The sequence below is a fragment of the Ovis canadensis genome, chromosome 16, assembly GCF_042477335.2.
Source record: "Ovis canadensis isolate MfBH-ARS-UI-01 breed Bighorn chromosome 16, ARS-UI_OviCan_v2, whole genome shotgun sequence".
NCBI classification, from domain to species: domain Eukaryota; kingdom Metazoa; phylum Chordata; class Mammalia; order Artiodactyla; family Bovidae; genus Ovis; species Ovis canadensis.
In genome coordinates this window covers 55201485-55227779 of record NC_091260.1, presented here as the reverse complement: position 1 = coordinate 55227779, position 26295 = coordinate 55201485, and the positions used below count along the sequence as shown (strand labels likewise).

The 26295-nt window shown below is 39.9% G+C and overlaps 1 protein-coding gene and 1 pseudogene across 3 annotated transcripts; both read left to right on the top strand.

The window, feature by feature from the left end:
• The first annotated feature begins 3 nt into the window (after positions 1-3).
• C16H5orf22 (chromosome 16 C5orf22 homolog) lies at positions 4-25915 on the top strand. 3 transcript variants are annotated; one of them, XM_069555963.1, is made up of 9 exons: positions 4-185; positions 7513-7658; positions 10988-11137; positions 13614-14043; positions 15984-16046; positions 16774-16895; positions 18236-18302; positions 20171-20310; positions 23970-25915. In XM_069555963.1, the coding sequence occupies exons 1-9, from the start codon at positions 105-107 to the stop codon at positions 24100-24102; spliced, it is 1332 nt and encodes a 443-aa protein (XP_069412064.1). In that variant the 5' UTR covers positions 4-104; the 3' UTR covers positions 24103-25915. The 3 variants fall into 3 exon arrangements, with proteins under 3 accessions (XP_069412064.1, XP_069412065.1, XP_069412066.1); XM_069555964.1 differs by lacking the exon at positions 23970-25915 and adding an exon at positions 21946-22111; XM_069555965.1 differs by having other exon boundaries at positions 26-185; positions 10107-11137.
• LOC138421648 (CTP synthase 1 pseudogene) lies at positions 702-6400 on the top strand (annotated as a pseudogene).
• Positions 25916-26295: the final 380 nt, after the last annotated feature.

Below are 26295 nucleotides of genomic sequence, written 5' to 3'. Positions count from 1 at the left end.
ACCGGGTGAGCGCGCGTTTACTCCCGGGAGAGGAGGCGGGCCGCAGCTCAGGCTCTTGAGGGAACCTGGCTCCGGGTTTTTGGGACTCTGACGCGCGCGAAAACATGAGTGAATCGGGGGGACAGCGCGCCCGGCTCCGGCGCTATCCTGAGCTCCCGGTGTGGGTGGTGGAGGATCATCAGGAGGTGAGTGGGCAGCTGACGGGTGCTGGGCAGGGTCGCGCCAGGACTGAGGCGGCGGCGGAGCCTGGAGGCCAGAGAGAGAACCAGAATCCGAGCGAGTTGCGGTGCTGTGGGGAAAACAGCAGGACAGCGAGCTTTAACGTCAGCGCTTACTACGAGTCCGGCAACTCACTGAACCCTCGCGGTTTGCCCAAAATCCCACGGCCAACAATTAGTGGCTTCGGGATTCGAACGTGGACAGTCGTAACTGCAGTAACTCGAGTCCTTAACCTGCTCATAACAAAGGCTTCCTGCTGTCTCCCGGCCTCCCCTTCACAATTCTGTGGTGTCGGTGGGAGGCTTCTGTTGAGAATATGCACTGTCATCTGTGAAATGGGTACAGAGTAGCTCTCAGAGCCGTTAGTATTATTGTGTGAGTAGTGTGTGTATGAATCTTTTAACACGGCGCTATAGATATTTTTCTGTTTTTGTAGTAGTGCTACTTTATAATAGCTAAAATGGTGCCCACATCTAGATTTCTGGAAGCCTGCGAGAGTCCCGTGATCGAAGACTTTCTGTTTTTGATAGCTTTAATAATCCTTAGGAATTCTGTGGATGTTAAAGAGGAAGAGGCCGATTCCAGATGTGCGGATGAATAAAGATAATAGGAAGGAAATTTGGTTTCTCAGGACCTAGAGATAATGTGCATGGGGTAGGTGGTGCTTTCAGATTCAATCTTAACTTAGAACTCCAGAGACTGTAACGGAACAAAAAGCCTTAGAGAGGACCTAGCCCAGCAACCAGCATCCAAAAGGTGTGAGAAAGACGCAGAGACCCAGGGTAGCTTGAACACATCTTTTACACCAGAGTGTGTTTTAACAAGCAGTTGTTTTTGCTTTTCTTTCCTTGAGTACCGGAGCTTGTCTGTTTTCCTCACATTGTTCTTGAGTTTATGATGGGGGCAACATGCCAACAAGAGATGCCCATTGGAAGTTTTGAGGAAAAAATTAAAGCTTGAGCTGATTGTCTAAATCATCTGCAATAACAAATTTCATATTTTCCTACTTCTTCACAACTTCAGATCAGTTCAGTCACTCAGTCCAGTTCGACTCTTTGCAACCCCATGGACTGAAGCACACCAGTCTTCCCTGTCTATCACCAACTCCCGGAGCTTACCCAAACTCATGTCCATCCAGTCGGAGATGCCATCCAGCCATTTCATCCTCTGTTGTCCCCTTCTCCTCCTGCCCCCAATCCCTCCCAGCATCAGGGTCTTTTCCAATGAGTCAGCTCTTCCCATGAGATGGCCAAAGTATTGGAGTTTCAGTTTCAGCATCAGTCCTTCCAGTGAACACCCAGGACTGATCTCCTTTAGGATGAACTGGTTGGATCTCCTTGCAGTCCAAGGGACTCTCAAGAGTCTTCTCCAACACCACAGTTCAAAAGCATCAATTCTTCAGCGCTCAGCTTTCTTCACAGTCCAACTCTCACATCCATGCATGACCACTGGAAAAACCATAGCCTTGACTAGACGGACCTTTGTTGGCAAAGTAATGTCTCTACTTTTTAAAATGCTATCTAGGGCACTGGCTCCCGGGGCTCAGTGTGAGCGTCGCTCTTTTAGCTTCTTAGCCGACGCCAGGATTTAAAGCCGGCCTCAGTCCTGTGACACGGGCGATGCGGAGATTCTCAGCCCGGTTTAACAGATGTAAGGATTCGGGCTTCAGGCGGCTTCCGTGACTTGACAGGTCCCAGTACATGACCGGTGGAGCTGCAGCTGGATCTCAACATTTACCAACAACATCTTTGTTGCTGTTTCATCTTTGTTGAATTTCTCTGATGCATCTCGATTTATGTTACTTCTGTGCTTGAAAACCTTCCCGTGTCTCACCTTCCGACTGAAGCTCAGATTGAGCACTCACAGTTGCCACATGGTTTAGGCCCTTGCCTAAATTTGCAATTTATTTCCCACCATCCCCAGACCCCCCTCACTCTCAGTCTTTTTTCTTGGCCCTGCGTTTCTGTTCTGTAGATAGCTGTCACCTTCCTGTCCACTCTGTTCCCTTGCCCTTCAAAGCCATTGTCAGGTCCATGTAGCAGGAGGTGTCTGGATCCTCTCTTCGCTACATCCACCTTTTTGTGAAGTCCATGGTACTTAACCCTCGTCTTGCCGCTGAAAGCTTTCTGCTCTGTCTTCCCCGTTTATACCTGTCACGTATCATCCCTCTGCTACCCGCCATCACTAGATTACTCATTTAATTGTAAATGGTTCTGTCTCTCTAACTGGACTGCAACTTGAGCTGTGGGCCCAAATCTGAGTGATTTTTGTGGTCCCTAGAGTGTCTAGCACAGTAGCATTTAGCTATTGGGTAGGCCATCCATGGAGTGACTCTCCTGTCAGTATCTCCCATCAGCATCTCCTGCCTGGTGGCTGAGTACTTTGGGATATTTATTGCCAGGCACTGTGGGGGGCTACACGAATCTCCCTTAAAGAGAGGTGTTATCCTCTGTGAGTAAAATCAAGGCCAGTTAAATGCAGATGGATGAGATGAGTCTTCTATAGAAGTAATCCACTCTGTACCCACTCAGAATGGTTGAGGAATTTCTGGGAACATTGAAAATTTAATCAGTGAGACTAGACCATAGCCTGGCTAGGACAGCTCTAAAATACAGCCAGGTCTAGATGCTCACATGTCTGTAAGGCACTGTTCAGGTGTGAAGTGAGAGCAGGGTGTCTCTCAAATACTAGGGACTTGGGTCAAACAAGTTTGGAGAAACTGCAGAAAATCCCTTTGGGAAATCACAGTGCACATTGACTTATTAAAGGCTCCCATGGGTCTTGCATTAAAGAAACCAGTTGACTGCTTAACCAGCATTTCTCTGATTTATCTGTCCATAAAGCCCTTTTTTGGAGTCCCGTGTGCATTTTGACAAAACCAAGGAGTATGCTTTTGGGAATGCTGCAACAGAATAGAAAGAGCAGGACATGGTTGGGTGTCTTTTTTGCTGTCCAAGTAGGGAGGACATTCTGAGCATTCTCATCTCTTTGCCAAGTATGTTCATTCCTGCCTTGGGGAGGAACACAGCGGGGCAGGGGAATGTTTCAAGCAGAACTCCCGTTTCCTTGTTCCTTTCTTAGCTTATTTTTATTATAATTTGGCTTCACATGGAAGTGTTCCCAGAGGAGGAAAATGTCCTGGACCATGCCAAAACATTCTCTTCTACTTGTGATTGTGTTTCTTGTTTTGATCACATTTGGGTTTACTGACCCAGTGATATTTCTGAGCCTCTGAAGCTGGAGCCAGTGGTAAATTCTCCCTGGCGAGCCTGTTGCTATTTGTCTGCTCACCTCTCACCTCTACAGTTCTTGCATCTATCCACCCCTTTTTCTCTCACCAAGTCTGATTCTTCTGTTCCTTGCCACCCCTGCTCTTAAGATTTAATCTTCTCTTCCCTCTCTGAGTCTTCTGCGCAGTATGTGCTTCAGACTGGTTTATTATCTGATGTCCTTTTCCTCCAGTATGTACAGTCTCTCCTTATGACATACCTGGAAGAGATTGCTGGTCGACAAGTAAAATGAAGTACATTCTAGTTACTGGCGGTGTCATATCAGGAATTGGAAAAGGAATCATCGCCAGCAGCGTGGGCACTATACTTAAGTCATGCGGTTTACATGTGACCTCCATTAAAATTGACCCGTATATTAACATTGATGCAGGCACATTCTCTCCTTATGAGCATGGTGAGGTTTTTGTGCTGGATGATGGTGGGGAGGTAGACCTTGACCTGGGTAACTATGAACGTTTCCTTGATATCCGCCTCACCAAGGACAATAATCTGACCACTGGCAAGATCTATCAGTACGTCATTAACAAGGAACGCAAAGGAGATTATTTGGGGAAAACCGTCCAAGTGGTCCCGCATATCACAGATGCAATCCAGGAGTGGGTAATGAGACAGGCCTTAATACCTGTGGACGAAGATGGTCTGGAACCTCAAGTGTGTGTTATCGAGCTCGGTGGGACAGTAGGAGATATAGAAAGCATGCCCTTTATTGAGGCCTTCCGTCAATTCCAGTTTAAGGTCAAAAGAGAGAACTTCTGTAACATTCACGTCAGCCTCGTGCCGCAGCCCAGTTCAACAGGGGAACAGAAGACTAAACCCACCCAGAACAGTGTTCGGGAACTCAGAGGGCTTGGGCTTTCCCCAGATCTGGTTGTGTGCAGGTGCTCAAATCCTCTTGACACGTCAGTGAAAGAGAAAATATCGATGTTCTGCCATGTGGAACCTGAACAAGTGATCTGTGTCCACGATGTTTCGTCCATCTACCGCGTCCCCTTACTGTTAGAGGAGCAGGGGGTTGTAGATTATTTCCTCCGGAGACTGGACCTTCCTATTGAGAGGCAGCCACGAAAAATGCTGATGAAATGGAAAGAGATGGCCGACAGATACGATCGATTGCTGGAGACCTGCTCTATTGCCCTCGTGGGAAAATACACCAAGTTCTCAGACTCATATGCTTCTGTCATTAAAGCTCTGGAGCATTCTGCACTGGCCATCAACCACAAACTGGAAATCAAGTACGTAGATTCCACGGACCTGGAGCACAGCACCTTGCAAGAGGAGCCGGTGCGCTACCACGAGGCCTGGCAGAAGCTCTGCAGCGCTCATGGCGTGCTGGTTCCAGGAGGATTTGGTGTCCGAGGGACTGAAGGAAAAATCCAAGCCATCTCCTGGGCTCGGAAACAGAAGAAGCCTTTTTTGGGTGTGTGCTTAGGAATGCAGTTGGCAGTGGTTGAATTTTCAAGAAATGTGCTGGGATGGCAAGATGCCAATTCTACAGAGTTTGACCCCAACACCAATCATCCCGTGGTCATAGACATGCCGGAACACAACCCTGGCCAGATGGGTGGAACCATGCGGCTGGGCAAGAGGAGAACTCTGTTCCAGACCAAGAACTCTGTCATGAGGAAACTCTACGGAGATCCAGATTACCTGGAAGAGAGGCACCGCCACAGGTTTGAGGTGAATCCAGTCTTGAAAAAGTGTTTGGAGGAGCAAGGCTTGAAGTTCGTTGGCCAAGATGTTGAAGGAGAGAGAATGGAAATTGTGGAGTTGGAAGATCATCCCTTTTTCGTTGGAGTGCAGTATCACCCTGAGTTTCTGTCCAGACCTATCAAGCCTTCCCCACCGTACTTTGGTCTCCTCCTAGCCTCCGTGGGGAGGCTCCCGCATTACCTCCAGAAAGGCTGCAGGCTCTCGCCCAGGGACACCTACAGTGACAGAAGTGGGAGCAGCTCCCCTGACTCTGAAATCACTGAACTGAAGTTTCCGTCAATAAATCACAACTGATGGCAGTGGATAATTCTTGAAGAGAGCCTTTGGACTTCAGGAGTTTACAGCTTTGATTTTACACTCAGCTTTTGACACTTCCTTTAAATTATGTTTTTATTAAGATTATTTTATTATGGGGGAGGGATCCAGGGAGACTGTGACTTGATGTCCTACTGTGTGGACCAGCTCCCGCACGGGTGTCCGCGCTCTCCTCTGTGGTCCTCCAGCCTCGGACGAGGGGCAGGATGTCGGGGCCGATCGGGTGAGGGCCGGGCGCTGGGGCAGCCCTCGGCCACAGAGCTTCTGCGGCCACCCTGCATCACTGTGGCTTCTCATGTGCAGCTGTTCCTTCCCTGGGGGCCCTTATAAGAGGTGTGCCATGCGGTCTAGTGGGCGTGAGGGGTGAGTCCAGCTGTGGTCATGACCTGGTGCCAGAACCCAAGGGCACCCCTTGCCACGAGGAAGAGGGAAACCAGAGACAGAGGGTCGGCTCCGTTCTGCGCCGGGGATTCTCTGTGGCAGCCATGGCTGGGATTTGCTCAGGACAGTCAGTTTGGCATCACACGAGATGGCAAGAACTCTGTCTCCCTGAAGTCTGAGTGTGTTGAATCCCTGTCCTCTGGCTGCGAGTTCCCTCCGGAATCACTCCTTGCATCAAGGGGTCACTTAACAAAGAACAAAGGATCTTTTCGGAACACTCCCTCTAAACCCCTCTCTTATGTAGACAGCTTTGCTTAAGGGGACTGTCTCCTTCCAGAATGGTGTTACTTCGGTTGGAATGCAATATGAAAAGCTATTTTCTTAATGTGGTGTAAGACAGGCGGAGCTGCGTGCCTGTTATATCCTGGCTGGACTCGGTGTATACTCTAACTTAAATAAATAATGCAGAGCAAGAGAAAAAAAAAAAAAAATGCTATCTAGGTTGGTCATAACTTTCCTTCCAAGGAGTATGAGTCTTAATTTCATGGCTGCAGTCACTATCTGCAGTGATTTTGGAGTCCCCAAAAAATAAAGTCTGACACTGTTTCCCCATCTATTTCCCATGAAGTGATGGGACCAGACGCCATGATCTTCGTTTTCTGAATGTTGAGCTTGAAGCCAACTTTTTCACTCTCCTCTTTCACTTTCATCAGGAGGCTCTTTAGTTCCTCTCTGCTTTCTGCCATAAGAGTGGTGTCATCTGCATATCTGAGGTTATTGATATTTCTCCTGGCAATCTTGATTCCAGCTTGTGCTTCTTCCAGCCCAGCGTTTCTCATGATGTACTGTGCATATAAGTTAAATAAGCAGGGTGACAATATGCAGCCTTGACGTACTCCTTTTCCTATTTGGAACCAGTCTGTTGTTCCATGTCCGGTTCTAACTGTTGCTTCCTGACCTGCAAATAGGTTTCTTAAGAGGCAGGTCAGGTGGTCTGGTATTCCCATCTCTTTCAGAATTTTCCACAGTTTATGGTGATCCACACAGTCAAAGGGTTTGGCATAGTCAATAAAGCAGAAATAGATGTTTTTCTAGAACTCTCTTGCTTTTTCGATGATCCAGTGGATGTTGGCAATTTGATCTCTGGTTCCTCTGCCTTTTCTAAAACCAGCTTGAACATTTGGAAGTTCACGGTTCACATATTGCTGAAGCCTGGCTTGGAGAATTTTGAGCATTACTTTACTAGCATGTGAGATGAGTGCAATCGTGCGGTAGCTTGAGCATTCTTTGGCATTGCCTTTCTTTGGGATTAGCTTCTTGACCTGCCTACAGATTTCTCAGGAGGCAGGTAAGGTGGTCTGGTATTCCCGTCTCTTGAAGAATTTTCCACAGTTTGTTGTGATCCACACAGTCAAAGGCTTTGGCGTAGTCAATAAAGCAGAAGTTATTTTTCTGGAGCTCTCTTGCTTTTTTTATTCACAACTTGATGTGCTTCAAATTTTTTGTAGTTATGTTTAGCATTGTTTTTCAGCCTGCAGTTGAGTATATACTCATGATTTCAGTGCTAATTCTGAATGTGTACATGTATCTTTTACAGGTTCTGCCCTTTATATATCGGGCGATTGGCTCAAGGCACCTTCCTGCAAGTAATATAAGTTTTGTGCATTTCGATTCACATCCAGACCTCCTTATTCCTGTGGATATGCCAGCTGACACTGTATTTGATAAGGAAACACTTTTCGGGTAATATGTGATTTTGTTAATGACCTTTTTATGTGTCTGAAATACACTTTGCAATAGATGATAAGCAGTTAATAGAAATAGGTTTTTGCTCAGCTTGTGAGTTTTGCTTTTGTTATGTTTGCCTTTTTTATTTTATTTAGAGCAAGTATGGACAAACTTTCTCAACAATCCAGATAGTAAATATTTTTTAATTTATTTTTTAATCGAAGGATAATTGCTTTACAGAATTTTGTTGGCTTCTGCCAAACATCAGCATGAATCAGACATAGGTATGCATATGTCGCCTCCCTCTTAAACCTCTGTCCCATCTCCCTCCCCATCCCCATTATCACAGAGCTACTGTTTGAGTTCTGTGAGTCATACAGCAAATTCCTATTCGCTTTCCATTTTACATATGGTAATCTAAGTTTCCATGCTACTGTCTCTATACATTTCACCCTCTCCTTGCTCCCCAGATAGTAAATATTTTAGGCTTGCTCTGCTGCAGCTACGTATTTTTGCCCTTGTAGTATGAACACAACTGTAAACACTATGTAAACAAGTGTCAGTGGCTGTGTTCCAATAAAACTTTATTTGGAAAAACAGGTGCCCCAACCACTGTTTGCCAGTCTTTGCTTTAGAATATAGAATTTTAGAAGTAGAAGACTTTAGAAATTATCTGGGCCAATTCTCTCTTCTCCCCTTTAAAAGCCTGATATGGAGGCCTAGGAAAATGTGTCTTGAACTCATAGCTCAATAATCGTATATGCAGCCCATCTTTAATTTGTGTATCCTTTCTTCCAGTATTGAATCCCTCCAACCTCCCAATTTATTTTATTTTCAGGTCACAAATCCTATTGACTTTCAGTTATATAAAACCATAGTCACTGAATGGTAACTTACTAAGCACTCTTCAATGATAAAGTTCCCTGAAATCCTGTCATTGTCTTTTTACTGATATGTTTATTACAGTGTAGCTTACTCCTACAAAATAAAAAATGACATAGCAGTTATTCTCTTGTTATAATATAAAACTAAAATATAGATGCTTGTGTGAATTAATTTTAAGCTACCACATTTCTTTTAGTTGACTCTAAAACTGGCTCAGAACATTAATCTCTAAAGAAATGTGGTAGCCCTACCATTGTCCTTGCTGCTGCTGCTGCTAAGTCACTTCAGTCATGACCAACTCTGTGCGACCCCATAGATGGTAGCCCACCAGGCTCTGCCATCCCTGGGATTCTCCAGGCAAGAACACTGGAGTGGGTTGCCATTTCCTTCTCCAATGCATGAAAGTGAAAAGTGAAAGTGAGGTCACTCAGTCGTGTCCTACTCTTCGCAACCCCATGGACTGCAGCCCACCAGGCTCCTCTGTCCTTGGGATTTTCCAGGCAAGAGTACTGGAGTGGGGTGCCTTTGCCTTCTCCGTCAGATGTCTTAGTAGTGTGAAAGAGCAATGGCCCATGCCTTCTCCAACCATTGTCCTTACTCTCTTTTATATTTAGAGGTTTTATATTTTATAAATTGAAAAAAATTATGAAGCAGTTATGATGACTATACAGTTAGTCATAGAATAATAGTTTTAAAACCTTTAATGTCAGGATTTCTGTATACCCTTAAAAATTCTTGAGTTTTTTTAATGTGGGTTGTATTTAGTGATATTTACCATATTTGAAATTAAAACTGAGACATCTAAAATATTCATTCCATGGGACTTCCCTGGTGATCAAGTGGCTAAGACTCTGAACTCCCAGTGCAGGAGGCCAAGTTTGATCCTTAGTCAGGGAACTAGATCCTATATGCTGCAACTAAATAAATAATAAATAAATAAATAAATTTTTTAATGTTAATTCATTTTAAAATAATAGACCTTTATATGTTAGCATAAATATTTTTATGAAAGACAAACATATTTTCTAAAGCAAAAAAGATCAGGGTAACTAAATTTTTGCAAATTTTTTTTTATAATTTTTAAAATTTATTTATTTTTTAATTGAAGGATAATTGCTTTACAGAATTTTTTTTTTTCTGTCACTCTTCAACATTAATCAGCCGTAGTTTGCAGATCTTTTTAATACTTGCCTTTATAGAAAACAGCTAAATACGCAAGATTCTGCATTCAGTCTGTTACCATATATTGTTTTGGTGGAAGTGTATGAAGAAAATTCACAAGTATTTTGATAGCCTTTCCAGCTCTTGTGCGTGTTTAGTTGCTCAGACATGTCCGACTCTTTGCAACCCCATAGACTGTAGCCTGCCGAGCTCTCTGTCCACGGGGATTCTCCAGGCAAGAATACTGGAGTGGGCTGCCATGCCCTCCTCCAGGGGATCTTCCCAACCCAGGGATCGAACCCAGGTCTCCCAAATTGCAGGCAGATTCTTTACCATCTGAGCCACCAGGGATGCCAAGCTAATTGTGAATATTCTTTAATACTGTACCAAAACTTCACAAATGTTCATTCCTTAAAGCTTAGTTGAAGTGTGCTGCTGCTGCTGCTAAGTCGCTTCAGTCGTGTCTGACTCTGCGACCTCATAGACGGCAGCCCACCAGGCTCCGCCGCCCCTGGGATCTTCCAGGCAAGAACACTGGAGTGGGTTGCCATTTCCTTCTCCAAGGCCAGAAAGTGAAATGTGAAAGTGAAGTCGCTCAGTCATGTCTGACTCTTCGTGACCCCATGGACGACAGCCCACCAGGCTCTTCCGTCCATGGGATTTTCCAGGCAAGAGTACTGGAGTGGGGTGCCATTGCCTTCTCCGAGTTGAAGTGTAGAATCCAGCAATTTACATTCAAGCCTGATCAAGTGGTTTATCAATCAGTCTTCCTTGCAAGAAAAATCATGTTCAGCTTGCAATTCACTTACAAGTGCTTTCCCTTGAGACAACCATGGCACTTCAAAGCATATTGCAGAAGTGCTTTCAGTGTTCTTCCTGTTTTGCCACACAGATTATTTTAAAATGTATGCTCAGGATCAAGATTTAATAAAATCATGAAAGACATTCTCATGCAAAACTGGATGGGAATGAGGAGCACTGGTGCTTGGTTTTAATGAGTACAGTGACAGCTAGTAGAGTTTGGTGCCTTTGCCTTGATTAATCTTAGAACGTCAACCACCATTGTTTTGTACTGTCAGCATATATGTCAGTACAGTGAAAAAGGGAAATAATGCCCTGGTGTTATTAGGAAAACAGTTTGGTCTAGTGGTCACACTGGAAAGGTCCAGGAAACCCTGCAAGGGCCCTTAGTCCACACTTTGAAACCTGCTATCTTAAAATATTCTTATGAATGAAATCACATTTGGAAAAACCCACTTACTAATAGTTTTTATGCTTCCTCTCTGTTTCTTTTCCAGAGAATTAAGTATTGAGAATTGGATTATGCCTGCAGTTTATGCTGGCCATTTTTCTCACGTAGTATGGCTTCATCCTACATGGGCTCAGCAAATCAGAGAGGGCAGGCATCACTTTTTAGTAGGCAAAGACACTTCTACCACAACAATCAGGTAATTTCCTCATATTTATGTGTATGAGAGGGAATGGATACTTCTATCTCATTTTGGAATCCCTGTAATAACTTACAAGTATCTCTCACACAACTGGGGTCAGATTAGCCTTCAACTTTTCCAAAAAGAGTTCTCGAGGCACCAGGAACAAGTTTTCCAGTCTCTTGATCTTTTTCATACTGCTTGTATTTTGTTGCTGGTCAAGTTGATTTTTGAATAAAGTGATCTTCATCCTCTGGAACCCTGGCTCTGTTGATAACTAACTCCATTAAATCATTGGTGTACCTTATACAAATGTATTTAATAATACATTTTATTATTTCCTTCCAATGTAAGTGTTGTTGGCTGAATTTAACAATTAGCATTGAAAAAGCAAAATTATCTCACTTTGATATCTTAAATTCAATGGCTTAAAAGTCGATTCAGCGTTTTAATTTTATCAATATGATTAGCTTTTGATAATTATTTAAATTAAATAACAGCATTCTTTGACTTGAGTTATATGCACAACTATTTCTGTTGTGTAAGCTGTTTAACCAATGTTTTGTGTTTCTTGTGATACTGTAATATCTTTAGAAATACCAGAATGTTCTTGGCTTTCTAAATTCTCTTGTTATGGAGTGAATGTTTTAAGCAGTGGAATCATAACTTCTAGAACTTGGAGGATAGTAGGACGAAATGGTAATACATTGAAAATGAAATGCAGTCTTTCTCAATGAAAATGATACTTGTCATTTGATTTATTTATCTGATTTCTTCTTAATGATATTGACAATAAAAGTTATACATAATACTGGCTTATATGAAATAGTGTTAGGGTTTTTATTGAGTACTTCAGTGAGTAGGCCTTATTTAACCTGTAACAGGTTTCTGCAAAGTCAAATCTCAGCAATCTGAAACAGACATTTGAAACTCATTGTGTAACAATATTAGGATGATGTTGATTATCATGATTTTAGTTAATCCTGAAAGTAAAAATTTATGGAAGAGACACACATACAGGTATGCAGCCTGAGATACATATGTGTGTGTATACAGATATGAGCAAAGTAAGATATTCCTTAAAGAAAAATGCCCATTTAGGTTGGTGGATACAGCATTGGTCTGTTTAGGGTGGTGCATGTGTGCTAAATCACCTTGGTTGTGTCCAACTCTTCGCAGCCCTAGGGGCTGTAGCCCACCAGGCTCCTCTGTCCAGGGGATTCTCCAGATAAGAATACTGGAGTGGGTTGCCATGCCCTCCTCTAGGGGATCCTTCCAACTCAGGGATCGAACCCATGTGTCATATGGCTCCTGCTTTGGCAGGCATGTTCTTTTACTACTAGCGCCACCTGGGAATCTTAGGGTGGTACAGTTATTAATAAGCTTGGATATTGGTTTTATTATGTCATTAATTTTTTTTAGAAAGTTATATCTTTTTAAATATAAGGCAATATATGATGAAGAGAGGTGGATGAGAAATAAATATTAATACCATCATTCTAAATTGGATAGGTCCTACCCCTGGAAGAACCATTTGGTGTCACTGTTCAAAGTACTTACCAAGGCATAGTACAGTTGAAAAGCTAAGAACATGCTGTTATGTCTAAAATCAAAAATCTGTAACTTGTGAAATGCTGCACAAGATTTTTTTAAGTTGCTTTACATATTAAAATATTACAGTTATATGAAATTTAATAAAGCTTTGAAATATGTTAGAGGGAGTTTCTACGAAGAGATATTATTTCCAGGTATAATTTTTCTCTCAAGTGATTTTTTTGGATGCAGTTCCAGCTGGTATAACAGAGATCTAAAGCACTGGCTAAACAGGATCTTTCATTTCTTTTCTCCAGTTAGAGTTTACCATGTGCAGTCCAGGGCCACTATGGCAGCCCTTCAGTTAAACCCCAAATAATTTCTGTCTTTTCGCTCCACCTTCTCTAGAGTGTGGCCTCTGAACCCAGAGCCCAGGTGGGGTTTGCTGCTACCATGTTCATATGCAAGTCAGTGGGGAGCGGAAAGCAAGGCTCTCTGCACTTCTCTTCCACTCACAACTTTTAAGCAGAACTGAGTCAACTGCCCACACCTAGCTGAACAATGCGTGAGTGCGTGCTCAGTCGCTTCATTTGTGCCCAACTCTTTGCGACCCCATGGACTATACTGTCCGTGAAATTTTCCAACCAAGAATACTGGAGTGGGTTGCCATTTCCTAACCCAGGGGATCAAACCCTGACCCAGGGATCAAACCCAGGTCTCCCACATTGCAGGCAGATTCTTTACCATCTGAGTCACCTAGCTGCACAATAGGCTACAAAATATGGTTTGGGCAGTTATGTGCCTAGCTAGAAATTTGAGAACCCTGTTTCCAGAAATTACAAATATTAGAGACAGCTCTCAGTTTTTGTCAAATATGTCCTTTTTTGTATTTCTGAAATTCTATATGTCGCTGGCTAATTTGTCCACTTGTCTTGCAAGTAATTTTTTTCCTCTAATCCAGGGTTACAAGTACAGATCATTACTTCCTAAGTGATGGTCTTTATGTAACTGAAGATCTGCTGGAGAACCCAAAACCTTTACAATTGGATGTAATTATGGTAAAACCTTATAAACTCTGTCACAGTCAAGGAGAAAATGATGCAATGTCTTCTGCTAAGAAGCCAAAGCTAGCGCTGGAGGACTCAGAGAACACTGCCTCTGCTAATGATGACTCTTGTTCAGAAGGACTGGGAAAGGACGCAGTGACCCAGAGAAGGGACCACACTTGTCTACGACCATCATGTTCATGTTCTTCTGAAAGCCAGGAATGCCAGACTGCAGTTAGCACCGGAGAGATTCTGGAAATTTTAGAGAAAAGGGATGCATTTGTTTTAGATATTGACTTAGATTTTTTTTCAGTCAAGAATCCCTTCAAAGAAATGTTCACTCAGGTAAACGTGGCATTTTAAAAATGTGCAATCAAAATCCAGATATAACTTTTGACTTCCCCCAAATATAACTGATAGCTTGCTGATGATCAGAGCCTTATTGATAATGTAAACAGTAAATTAACATGTATTTTGTGTATTATATGTATCATATACTGTATTCTTATAATAAGGTAGAGAAAAGGTTGAGAAAATCATAAGGAAAATACATTTACAGTACTGTACTGTGTTTATCAATACTATACATCTATGTTGTGTTTAAAGATGAACCTATATCAATATGTCTTATATGATATAAAACACTGCTACATATATTACTAACACCAGATGTCAAAGATGAAGAGATGTAATGAAGCCATTTATTCACAGTTATAGTGATTCATACATTGATGACAAGGAAGCAGCAATGTGATTGTTTTAGGTAGCCTAATATAATCAATAGAATTACTTCGTGGTAGCCTAGCCTGTATACTAATGAATGAATCATTATAAAAATTTTATAGTATATTATAGTCATATTCATAATACAGTATTAGAAATGTTGTTACATATTTTTCAATACCACTTACCTGTGATAAGTTGTTATACAGTTTCTCCAGTTAGAGAGGCATGTATTCTTTCAAATGTAACTCTTTGAAAGCCAAGTTATAAAGCAATAGGAAAATAACATATTATTAATTTTATATTAAATACCATTCATCTTATGCCTATGTAAGGATAGATTAGTATCTGCATACATTTTATTCATTCATACATACCTAACTTTTTCTTAATTTTTTCAATATTTCTAGGCTGTACAGTTGGTCTGCAGATTTTTTTTCAAATTGTTGCAAAGCTCCAAAATCTTTTCCTTTATACTGAAAAATATCCCTGTATAACTTCCAGCGTTCAGAATTATAAAATGACTTTAGAGATGTTTAGAAAACATGAGAATGGGCATACCTGGAAGCTAAAAAACCTGACTTTATGAATTTATCCTACAAGTGTAACTCACCAAATATTTGTAATGGGAATTTCTAAAAGGTTACATAAGTGACTTAATGGCAGTTACTTCTTTTCCAGGGCTATAAGGAAACCTGGGAAAGTGGGAATTTTGTGTCCTTTATACCCTTTGGTGCTGTTGATCCTTTTGAAGAGCATGCATTATACTTTATAATGAAACAGCTGTTTTTTTTAAAGAACATGTTTGGTAGTCAGATCTGAGTTTTGTTTGTTACTTGTACTGCTTATTAGCTGCCTGATCTTGGAAGTTACTTAACCTTTCAGATCCATGGTTTCTTCAAGTATAAAATCAAAATAATAATCACACCCAATCACAGAATTGTTATATGAGGATAGTGCACAGCACTGTGCTTACGGAATTTTAGATCTTGCCTATAGACCCTTCCTGACAGTGCTCCTAAGTGGGGCTGCCTGGATGTGCTAAATGAGGACAGGCATTCTCCTGCAGAATCCTCCCGTTGTATCTGTTTGTACTCTAGCATTCTCTCCTGTGGCTAGGGAATGGACCACAAAGTGAACCTGGACAATTTTGTTTTGTTGTTACAAAGATACATATATTTCCTGTATACTTGATCTTAGCTAAAAGGCTGAGAAGTGATTGTATTTTCCTATACATAGCTAAAATCTGTTTAAATGCTAGGATGTATCCATTTATAGAGTAGAACAGTATTAGAAACATTTTCATTCATTACCTATTAGCCATTAAGTCTTCTTCCGTAATTAATATTTATACATTGTTATCATGCCCAGATGAATAGTTGCCCTAAAGAAGGGATAATATTTACAATGAAATAATGAATTACATTATTTCCTGATTTCCCAGACTTACCTTTAAATGTTTATCTAAGATATTCTTGTATCAATGTCATTTTTTACTTAAAGTATATCATTGAAAAATTAGTCTTTTTTCTACTATATGGATTCTTTGTTTTGTTTTCCAGGAGGAGTACAAAATCTTACAAGAGCTGTACCAATTTAAAAAGCCTGGAAGCAACCTGACAGAGGTATCCTTCGTTTCTCTTGGGCTTGTCTAAAGGGCTTCCCTTTGGAGAAGGCAATGGCAGCCCACTCCAGTACTCTTGCCTGGAAAATCCCATGGATGGAGTAACCTGGTGGGCTGCAGTCCATGGGGTCGCGAAGAGTCGGACACGACTGAGTGACTTCACTTTCACTTTTCACTTTCATGCATTGGAGAAGGAAATGGCAACCCACTCCAGTGTTCTTGCCTGGCGAATCCCAGGGACGGGGGAGCCTGGTGGGCTGCCATCTGTGGGGTTGCACAGAGTCGGACACGACTGAAGCAACTTAGCAGCAGCAAAGGGCTTCCCTTTAGTGGTAAAGAATCTTCCTGCCGATGCAGGAGACGCAGGTTCAGTCTCTGGGTCCACAAGATCCCCTGGAGAAGGAAACGGCAACCCACTCCAATATTCTTGCCTGGGAAATCCCATGGACAGAGGAACTTGGCTGGCTACAATCCAAGGCATGGCAAAAGAGCTGGATGCAACTTGGTGACTAAACAACAACAATCTAGCACATAGCTAATAATATCTTACATGATATTAGAGTACTCTCCAACAATGGCCCCAAATCTTGATAGGTGTTTCTTGGGGAAACCCATGGTTAGTACTTGAAAATCATGTGTTAACTGAATTGAAATTTTCACTGTAATGGGATTTCACTTATTTTTTGAAAGAGTAACTATATAATCTCAGCTTTTCAATGTGCTTAAAGGAAGATTTGGTAGATTGTGTTGATAATCGAATTCATCAATTAGAAGATTTAGAAGCTGCTTTTGCTGATTTGTGTGATGGCGATGATGAAGAAACTGTACAGAAATGGGCTTCAAACCCTGGGTAAGACTCTCAAATATTTTTTTTTTCAACTCTACTGTATTTTAGTCCTAGATATATTGCTAAATTTGCTAGATAAAGTGCTTTTTAAAAATGAGTATCTTTTGCTATGTGTATTACCTATTCCAAATATTCAGTGCAATTTTCACTTTAAAATGTTCAGAAACATCCCTGAAATATAAATATCATAGAACTTTATTGTCATTAAGGAAAGCAGTGGTATAGAAGAATAAACCACCATAATATTAATCATATCAGTAACTACTAATTAGGCACTTTAAGTTAGTTTTTTCTCTTTAGTAGAGGGAACTGGATCTAAAAATGATTCCCCTTCTTTGAAATTACGTTGGAAGAGGGAGAGTTAGAAATAAGTCTCAGAACATGATTCTCCCCCAAAATATTTTTTGTACCTACTATTTTGTGATTTTGTGAAGTCTCAAGCCACACTTAAACTTAAATCAAACAAAATAGACAACTTTAGAATCCTGAATCTAGCCCACAGATGGAGCCACCTTCCACTGAAACCCACCCATCTGCTGAGCACACTTAGCTCTTCACCACCTGCAGGCAGTTCTGTCACAGACCTGAAGGAAAAACGAAGGAAAAGAAGGACAGCAAGAAAAGTCTCCCCAAATTTAGCATGCCCCCAAAAGGGTCATACCCTCAGCATGAACAAGTCTTCACTGTTCCTAGGGAAGTAGAAGAGGTGGGTGACTAGGGTCCAGAACCCCAGAAAGTGTCGTTAATAAGAAGGAAGAAGTAAAAGGATCAGTGGGTAGACAGGCCTCCATACCTCCGTTTTTGTTTACTTTTTCCCTCCCAGCAGATGAGTGGGTATTGGCAGAGGAGGCATTAAAATACTCAAAACACTAATTAATCAAGGCTTCCAAAGAGTTCCATCTATTAAATAGCTTAAAAGCACCATTGTTATTATATCAAATGATATAGAACTTTACCAGTCATAATTGTATATGTCAATAAATACGTCCTGAATTTTTTTCTCAACTTCTGGGAAACTGTCTTTTCATCACGGTATGCTAAAGGTTTACTGCTGATCAAAATAATTTTTAAAGTCATAGTGGAATTTTCATTCTTAAAGAGGAAAAATCTGTTTTTTGAATGCTAATTTTCAATCTTTAATACAATCTGTAATCTTTTAAGTAAGAAAACAGCAGGGAACATTTATTTCTTAATATTTTAAGATGATATTTGAACAACTCTTATCTTTCATTTCCAAAACATCATATGAAACATATTTTAATGGTAAATTTTAAGGGTAATATTTGCTACTTTCATTTTAGTTGAGGTGGTGTAATGTTTAATTGAGGGGTTCTTTTTTCCAGAATGGAATTACTAGTTCCACTGGTACAGAGTTTGAAAAAACGGATGGAAGCACCGGACTATGAAATGGTAAATATTTATATTAAAATATAAAATTGACCCTTTAAGAAAGGCATTTTTGTGGCTAGAAAAATGTGCCCTCTGTTAAAGTGATTCACTTTTATTTGTATTCCTGGAAAGTATGAATGGACATTTTTTTGTGGAAAAAATATATACTTTTTAGAAGCCAGAATACTGGAAAAGCTTTCCAGGAAAAACACGCTTTTGCTAATTTTATGTATGAAGTAAAAGTGCTGTTGACTTTTTACACTTGATCTTAGCCAAAAGGCTGAGAAGTGACACTGTGGACTTTTAAATTTTGTCTATGATCAGATATCCCCTTGCCAGAGAAAAGAAAGTATACAATTTCTAAATTTGCTCATTCTTTATTCGTTCATTTTTATACTCCTTTCACACTTCTTTCTTTCCTTTATGAAAACTTTTCTGGTTAAAAAAAAAACAGACAAAAGAAGGCATTGTGGCCATCACATCTTAACTATATTAGCTGTATAACTTTGTTTGCCCAGCAAATCTGAATGCTATTTTAACAGAAGATGCCCTTAATGGTAATTCCTTTATTTTTATATCATTTTACAATATCTGAGAGTAAATTTTCCCATTTGAAATTCAGGTCCCCTTTTCTCAAATTTTGTGCCAACGCTGAGACCACCAGTTCCGCTTCTTTTACTTGTAGTGTTTATTTAATGAATTGTGGCTTTACTTCAGTGTTTTATTTAGTAGTGATAATCAAACCACCTTATTTGAACTGAAGTTTATGTATTGATTTATGCTGGTTTTGTAAGAATAGAAAATACCAGCAAAAGACTATTTGGTTAAATCAGAGCTAACTCAAAGCTCACCCTTTTTTTTTTTAATGGCAAATTTTAAAAATGATAGAAGACTCTTAGGGTTTAAAAGTGCTTTGAGCTCATATGATATTATTGAAAGTATCTTCATGCAGATCTAGTTTAGTCATTACTTTGCTTCTGAATTTTCCGGTGAGGGGGCAAGAGTTTTGTACATTGTTGAGAAAAAGGATGGCATAGGCCTGGTAGCAGATTATGTAGCCAGTTGTGAGGTACCCATAGCTGCAGGATTACAACACTAATTTGATCATTTTAGTAGAAAAGAACATGCAGAGTCTCTCTTTTTAGTGTATTGACCAATCATTGCCAGTTAAATCATTGATGTGTATCCAGAGCCTCCAGTAATATAGTAAATTAGTGGGTTTTTTCCATGCTTTGCACTTATGTACCCTAGGCAAAACTATAATATATTTGAATTCCAGTTTTTAAAACTTTAAAGCAGGGGCTGAAAAATGTCAACCTGTGGGCCCTTTCTTGCTCTCAGGCATATTTAGTTTAATGCTAAGACTGAAACACCAGTCATTTACATTTAAAACACATGTATATCAGTATATATGGTTATACATGAAGCATACACAAGAAACTCGAAACAGTAGGTTCAGTGAGGTATCCTCTTGAAGCTTTAAATGTAGTACTTGTTGCATGTATTTAAAAAGTAAAATAATTTCTTGAAAGAAAGGAAATGTAAGAATACTATGTATAGACTTTTAAAATCTAAGTAAAATGAATAACTTGATAGAAAATGTAAATTTTCAAAATAGACTCAAGTAAAGACAGAAACAGAGTGAATCTACAATCATAAAATAAAATTTTAAATTGTTCCTAGAAAAGGCATCAGGCCCAAACAGGTGTACAGGTCAGTTCTTCCAAAACATCAGAGAATAGATAACTTCTGTGGCATGGAAATTGTTAAGGAAACAGCAATCCTAATCCACAAAAATATTAAAAATTTAGTCATCAAGGCCATTAATGGTTAATGAGTCTTCTAAAGACCACAACATTACCATGTATTTTTAATTGTCTTATTTTCAGGTTCACCAGGCTGGTCTAACCTGTGATTATTCAGAACTCCCTCACCATATCAGCACAGAGCAAGAAATTGAACATCTTATTCAGGCTTTGCATACTGTTCTAAAAAATTTCCCAAAACCTACTCTAGTGACAGTTGCAAGGTAAGTGTTCAGTTCAGTTCAGTCGCTCAGTCGTGTCTGACTCTTTGCAACCCCATGAATCGCAGCACTCCAGGCCTCCCTGTCCATCACCAACTCCCAGAGTTCACTCAGACTCACGTCCATTGAGTCCGTCATGCCATCCAGCCATCTCATCCTCTGTCGTCCCCTTCTCCTTCTGCCCCCAGTCCCTCCCAGCATCAGAGTCTTTTCCAGTGAGTCAACTCTTCGCATGAGGTGGCCAAAGTACTGGAGTTTCAGCTTTAGCATGATTCCTTCCAAAGAAATCCCAGTGTAGTAGCTTGAATAATGGCCCACCAAATACGCCCACGTCCTAATCTCCAGCACTTATGAATATGATGCCTTACATGGCAAAAGGGACTTTGCAGATATGATTAACTTAAGGATCTTGAAAATGAAAAGATTATCCTGGATTATCTGGGTGAGCCCAGTGTAATCACAAAGGTCTGAATAGTAGGAAGACAGGAAGGTCAGAATGAGAGAATGGAGGATGCTAGACTGTGGACTTTGAAGATGGGATTTGAACTGAAGAGTGCAGGAAGCCTCTGGAGGCTGTAGAGGCAGGGAAGCAGATTCTTTCCCTAGAGCCTAGAGAAGAAATACAGCCCTGCCGGCACCTTTGTTTTAGGACTTCTGACCTCCAACAGAACTATAAGATGATGAATTTGTTTTACTTTAAGTCACTAAGTTCGTAGTGATTTGTTACAATGGCAGTAGGAAATTTAAGTCTCCATAGATGAATCTAATGATTACTAACACAATAGTTCTTACCAACTTTTTACCTACTCAGCTCAAAATTCAGGTGTTATATTTTCTCTTCCCTATTGGTGGTGGCTGGCAAACAGCATACAATTCCTGTTATCTTGTCTTTGAAGTTGGTGATGTTATTCAGTTGAACATAAGAAATTCCAATATCTGTGTCCTACAGATAAATATTTAGCTGCTGCCGTGTTTTACATTTGAATGTGTAAATGTGCTGAATAGTTACAGCAGTTTAATAAAAATTTCTGTGTTAATCTTTGGACTCATTCTGCATGGAACTGTTTCTAAAATAATACTTTACATGTTCAGGCAAGTTATATTTACTTATTTTATGACAAGTTTTTTGTGACTCTCTTTACCATTCTGAATGAATTCATAAATAATCTAATCTACATACACACAGGGCTTCCCTGATAGCTCAGTTGGTAAAGAATCTGCCTGCAATGCCGGAGACCCCAGTTTGATTCCTGGATCAGGAAGATCTGCTGGAGAAGGGATAGGCTACCCACTCCAGTATTCTTGGGCTTCGCTTGTGGCTCAGCTGGTAAAGAATCTGCCTACAATGCCAGAGATCTGGGTACAATCCCTAGATTGGGAAGATCCCCTGGAGAAGGGAAAGGCCACTCCAGTATTCTGACCTAGAGAATTCCATGTACCATACATTCCATGGGGTTGCAAAGAGTCAGACACAGCTGAGTGACTTTCACTTTCTTTCTTTTACATACACATGTAATTTAAATATATTTAGATAGCATATACAATGTGTAGATGATGTAATTGTCTTAGTCCATTCCGGCTGCAATAGCAAAAATACCTTAGACCAAGTAGCTTATAAACAACGGATATTTCTCACAGTCCTGTAGACGAGGAAGTCCAAGATGAGAATACCAGCAGAATCACTGTCTGGTGAGGACCTGCTTCCTGATTGATAGACAGCCATCTTCTCTCTGTAACCTCACATAGAAGGAAGGGGTGAAGATGCTCCCTGGAGTCTCTTTAATAAAGGTATTATTCTCATTCATGAGGACTCCACTCTCTGACCTGATCACCTTCCAAAGACCCACCTCCAAATATCACATTGGAATTAGATTTCAACACCCGAATTTGGAGGGCACAAACATTTAGCTTATAGCAGTAACCTATCTACACACATAATTTCAATACACATTAAATATATACACACACTAAAAAAATAATAGCATAAAGGAGAAAGAGTAATTGATGATAAAATGGTACATATTAAAATGCCATACCAAACTGGAATCTTTACAAAGAATCACTAAATGTAACAGTAAAAAATGCAGACAGATCCAACCAGTTGTGTTGCCCAAATACCGTGAATAGCACTGCTATATAGTAACATGGTTATTCTAGTAACAGCAAGCTCTTGATAAAGTTCTGAACTTAAAGTCTAATCTTCCCTCAGTTCACAGAGTATCTGCATTCCTGGAAAATTTAATTTAATCCATTTCAAAAATGCAGAAGACTATTTGTAGAAGACTTAAAAATAGGCTCAAAAAATTAAAACCAAATTTTTCACTTATTTAAGTGCTCCATGGACTTTGGAAACTGCAGGGCACAGGAAAATTCATATTCATATTCATATTGCAGTAGTATCCTACATATTCCAAACACAATATGCAGACCCTCTCTCCTAATTGTTATTGTGACAAAAATGTACCTGCAGATTTCCAAAACCCTCTCCTCGGGTTGCTCCCATCAAGAGCTACTCTAATACTGTTTTCAAGAAGCCAGAAATCTGTGTGAAAGCATCAAAGTGTCCTTATTTGTTAAGACTAATAAATTAAGCTTTTACATATCATGCTTTCTTCAAAGTCTTTATCCATATGTATGTGTTAGACAGTATTTAATAATTTAAAATTGCTCTGTGTCATTTATCATGTGTTACATGTTTATATCAAGCCTCAGATATAGCCTAATCACCATAAAATGAAATGAACTCATCAGAAGTCTTACAGATTATTTCTTTAGGTCTAAAATACTTGAATAAGGAGTAGGCTAGATAACTAATTTCATTTCCTTCTATAAACATTTCCATGCCATTTTCCAATCTAGTGGAATTTCCAATGGCTTTCCCTCACTCTAGTCTAGAACCAGGAGGCACTGATTAAATCATTTTAGATACTAACCCAGCTAAAATTGTCAGCAACATTGTTACTGGCTGGTGCCACCCAAATTATAGTCAGTAATTCTAGAAAGACTCAAAATACAGATTCCTGCCCCATACCTCTTTGTTCTTTCCTCTTTAATACTACCTAGGAGACTAATCCCAACACCAGCACATCCACACATTTCATTTGGATAATCTTGTACACTTGTGTGGTGAGCAGATTATTTATAGAGGCAGAACCCTTTTATCAGTCGGAAAGCCTCTACCCTTAATTTCTATACTGTTTGTACACATAATAAAAGAACGTGAAACATGAAGCCCAGTCACTAATATAATTAGCACCAGTGTTCCCAAGCAACATCTCCCTCTCATGGAAACAAGGACCTAGTATTAACCACTGGGGCTTTGGAAATGTGCTTTATAGTGTTGAATCCCATCACCAGCACATACCAGTATGTGACCCGTGCAGGTGAATCCTTCTCTGTTTGACTCCTTTAAAGGGATGGTAAAGGTATCTATTTCACAGAGTTGCTGAGAAGGTTAAAGAACATAAAACATGTAACACACCTGACATATAGTAAAGGTTTAGTAGCTTTCAACTATTATTATTGCAGAAGTCAGTACAGCTTCATTTTTACTTTACCTTGAATTCAACGCACACAGGCTTTTCCTCACTGCCCAATATGATCTCATTCTACTTATGTATGTTTTTCTTGTCTTTCCTTTCTCTTTCTTTGCTGGGTTCCAGGTCAAGTCTGGATGATTACTGTCCTTCTGAGCAAGTTGAAACCATTCAAGAAAAAGTCCTCAGCGTGCTACGCTCCCTCTACGGGACTCTAGACGTTCACCTGGTGTATTCAGCAGCGTCTACTGCATCTTGAAGCCTCACAGCACGAGGCTCCTGTTACCGCTTGATGTAGTAACAGTGTTTTCATTAACTTATTTTCAAATGAGTCTTCCAGAGAATACCTTAATATTATTGAATAGCTTTCCATTTAAAATTTTTCAGGTATTTTGAATCTCCAAACAGATATCACCAGTTGTTGAATGATGGCAAATTTTTTTGGCATCAAGCTTACCCCCAAGTGATGGATGTGATGCTCATTTTTCTTCCTATCCATCACTGTCATCTTCACTTTTGTGATGGGTTTTTCCTCTTTTCCCCTCTTTTCCTTAGGTCAGTTGGACTATATGAGATTCATTCATTCATTTATTCATTCAGCCAACTGACATTTTTTGAATTCATACATGTGCTGGTCATAATTCAGTGCTGATTATATGGTTACAAACAGAACAGACAAGGCCCCTGCCCTCCTGGTGGACAGCTAAGAAACATATTAAGGATTGTGAGACACGTTATGAAGGAAAGGAGAACCACAAACATGTTTAAGTGTACTATTAGTACTCAGGGCATCCTGGCCTTATAGGAAGGTAACATCCTCAAAAGCTACTACCAAAAAAAAAGTAAATAAATAAATTTGCCAGTCCATGAATATTTCCAGGATTTAGGATTCTGGCCCAGCTTTTACAGAATGCTTTCAACATTGTTGGTATTAAGGAGGTCTATTTGAGTAAATTCAATCAAGCAAAAAGTAACTTTTCTTTGCTAATCAATAAAATCCCCTAGGGTTTTTATTCCTTCAGATGGTGAGTATGGGAGTCAAATATCCTTAGAGTTCCTAAGTACCACTTTATTGGAAGTCTTGGTTGATAATTTTATCAAATAAACCAGCTTTTTATGTAAATAATAGGAAGAAACTTTAAGACCTTGATTATGATATCATAAATACCCAAAGAGGTAACTGCCTTCCACCAGCCTCTCCATGAGAAGAGAGCCTACCGAAGCTACTCCTGATCATGAAACTTTTCGTTTATATAATTTGCCAACGTCTTCCTCTCTTCAGTATTCTTCATGTTCAGTAATCATTTTTTAACTGTCTACTTGGTTTCCTTTAAAAAGTAGATGTCACTTAAAGAAAAAAATGCATCCAGTCCTCACTTTTAGCACAGCAGTCATTGTCATTTTTGCACGTATCTTTCAGGACTTGCTGAGGTGTTTTTGCTGAGTTGCATGTAGCTGAAATTACAGTGTTTCCTAACTTAATACCCAAGGTCATGTTGCCATTGCCACTCAGTAGATGGCACCAGATCCCCTTTTTCCAATGATTGTATTTTACAGCAAATCTTTCTTGTCCCCAAGTTGATTTCCCAAGACTGATAAGTATAAGTGCTTATTTCTGTTGTGAAAAGCAAAGCAAAGTGATTTAACCTTCCATTTTGATAGAACATTGTATGCCAGAAAGTGTAATTTCCCTGTAAAATCAGAATTGCAAAAAGTGCTATTTATTTTTCAGTGTTGAAAAAATTTTATTACAGTTCTGTAAGTGAGATTGCTTTTATAAGTAAATTATTTTGCCTGCTAAAATAAATTTAAAATGTGTTAAGATTTTAAAGATTTAAAACCAAACTATAGAACTAATTAATCGTATTTGGTCTTGGGGTGTTCCTAGCATTGATCTTGTAAGTCTGGTTTAATAGTCATTTATTATGGGTCCCATGAACTCAGATGATGTTCATCATTGTTTTTAACTCAGGTAGAATGAAAAGGCATCAGTTTCTTTTTTAAGAACATTCTCATTGTTCTCATGCTCTGTAATTCTCTTTGAAAAATAAAATTCAGTTCCTACTTGTTAAGTGGAACCAACTTAGTAAATTATGTCTCTGCACATTTCAAATAGGAAGGTACTTAGTTTATCAAGACATCCATCATTTCTATTCTAAGTACCAGTGAGGAACACCACAGTACAGTGCTTTGAATTACGTACGAATATCACTCAAGCATGGGATTTTGAGCAGCTTTTTGAAAAATGTGACTTAAATGTTAGATTAGGCCATAACTTTGGTAACTGACAAGTATATATTTCCCAGTATCTAGGGGGAAATTTTTTTGTGGACGTCTTATCTTTTTCTTCTAGGTTCCCAGGAAACTCTTAGTCAAAGGCCTTCACTCTTTATATGATGTTCTCTCCAAATCTTCATTTTAGTAGTAGTGGCCCCAGATTGCTGACAGTATA

Coding starts and splice junctions, on each gene's coding strand:
- C16H5orf22 (XM_069555963.1), top strand. CDS start 105: ATGAGTGAATCGGGGGGACAGCGCGCCCGGCTCCGGCGCTATCCTGAG. Junction 18,303..20,170: donor AAGCACCGGACTATGAAATG/GTAAATATTTAT, acceptor TCTTATTTTCAG/GTTCACCAGGCTGGTCTAAC. Junction 20,311..23,969: donor ACTCTAGTGACAGTTGCAAG/GTAAGTGTTCAG, acceptor GCTGGGTTCCAG/GTCAAGTCTGGATGATTACT.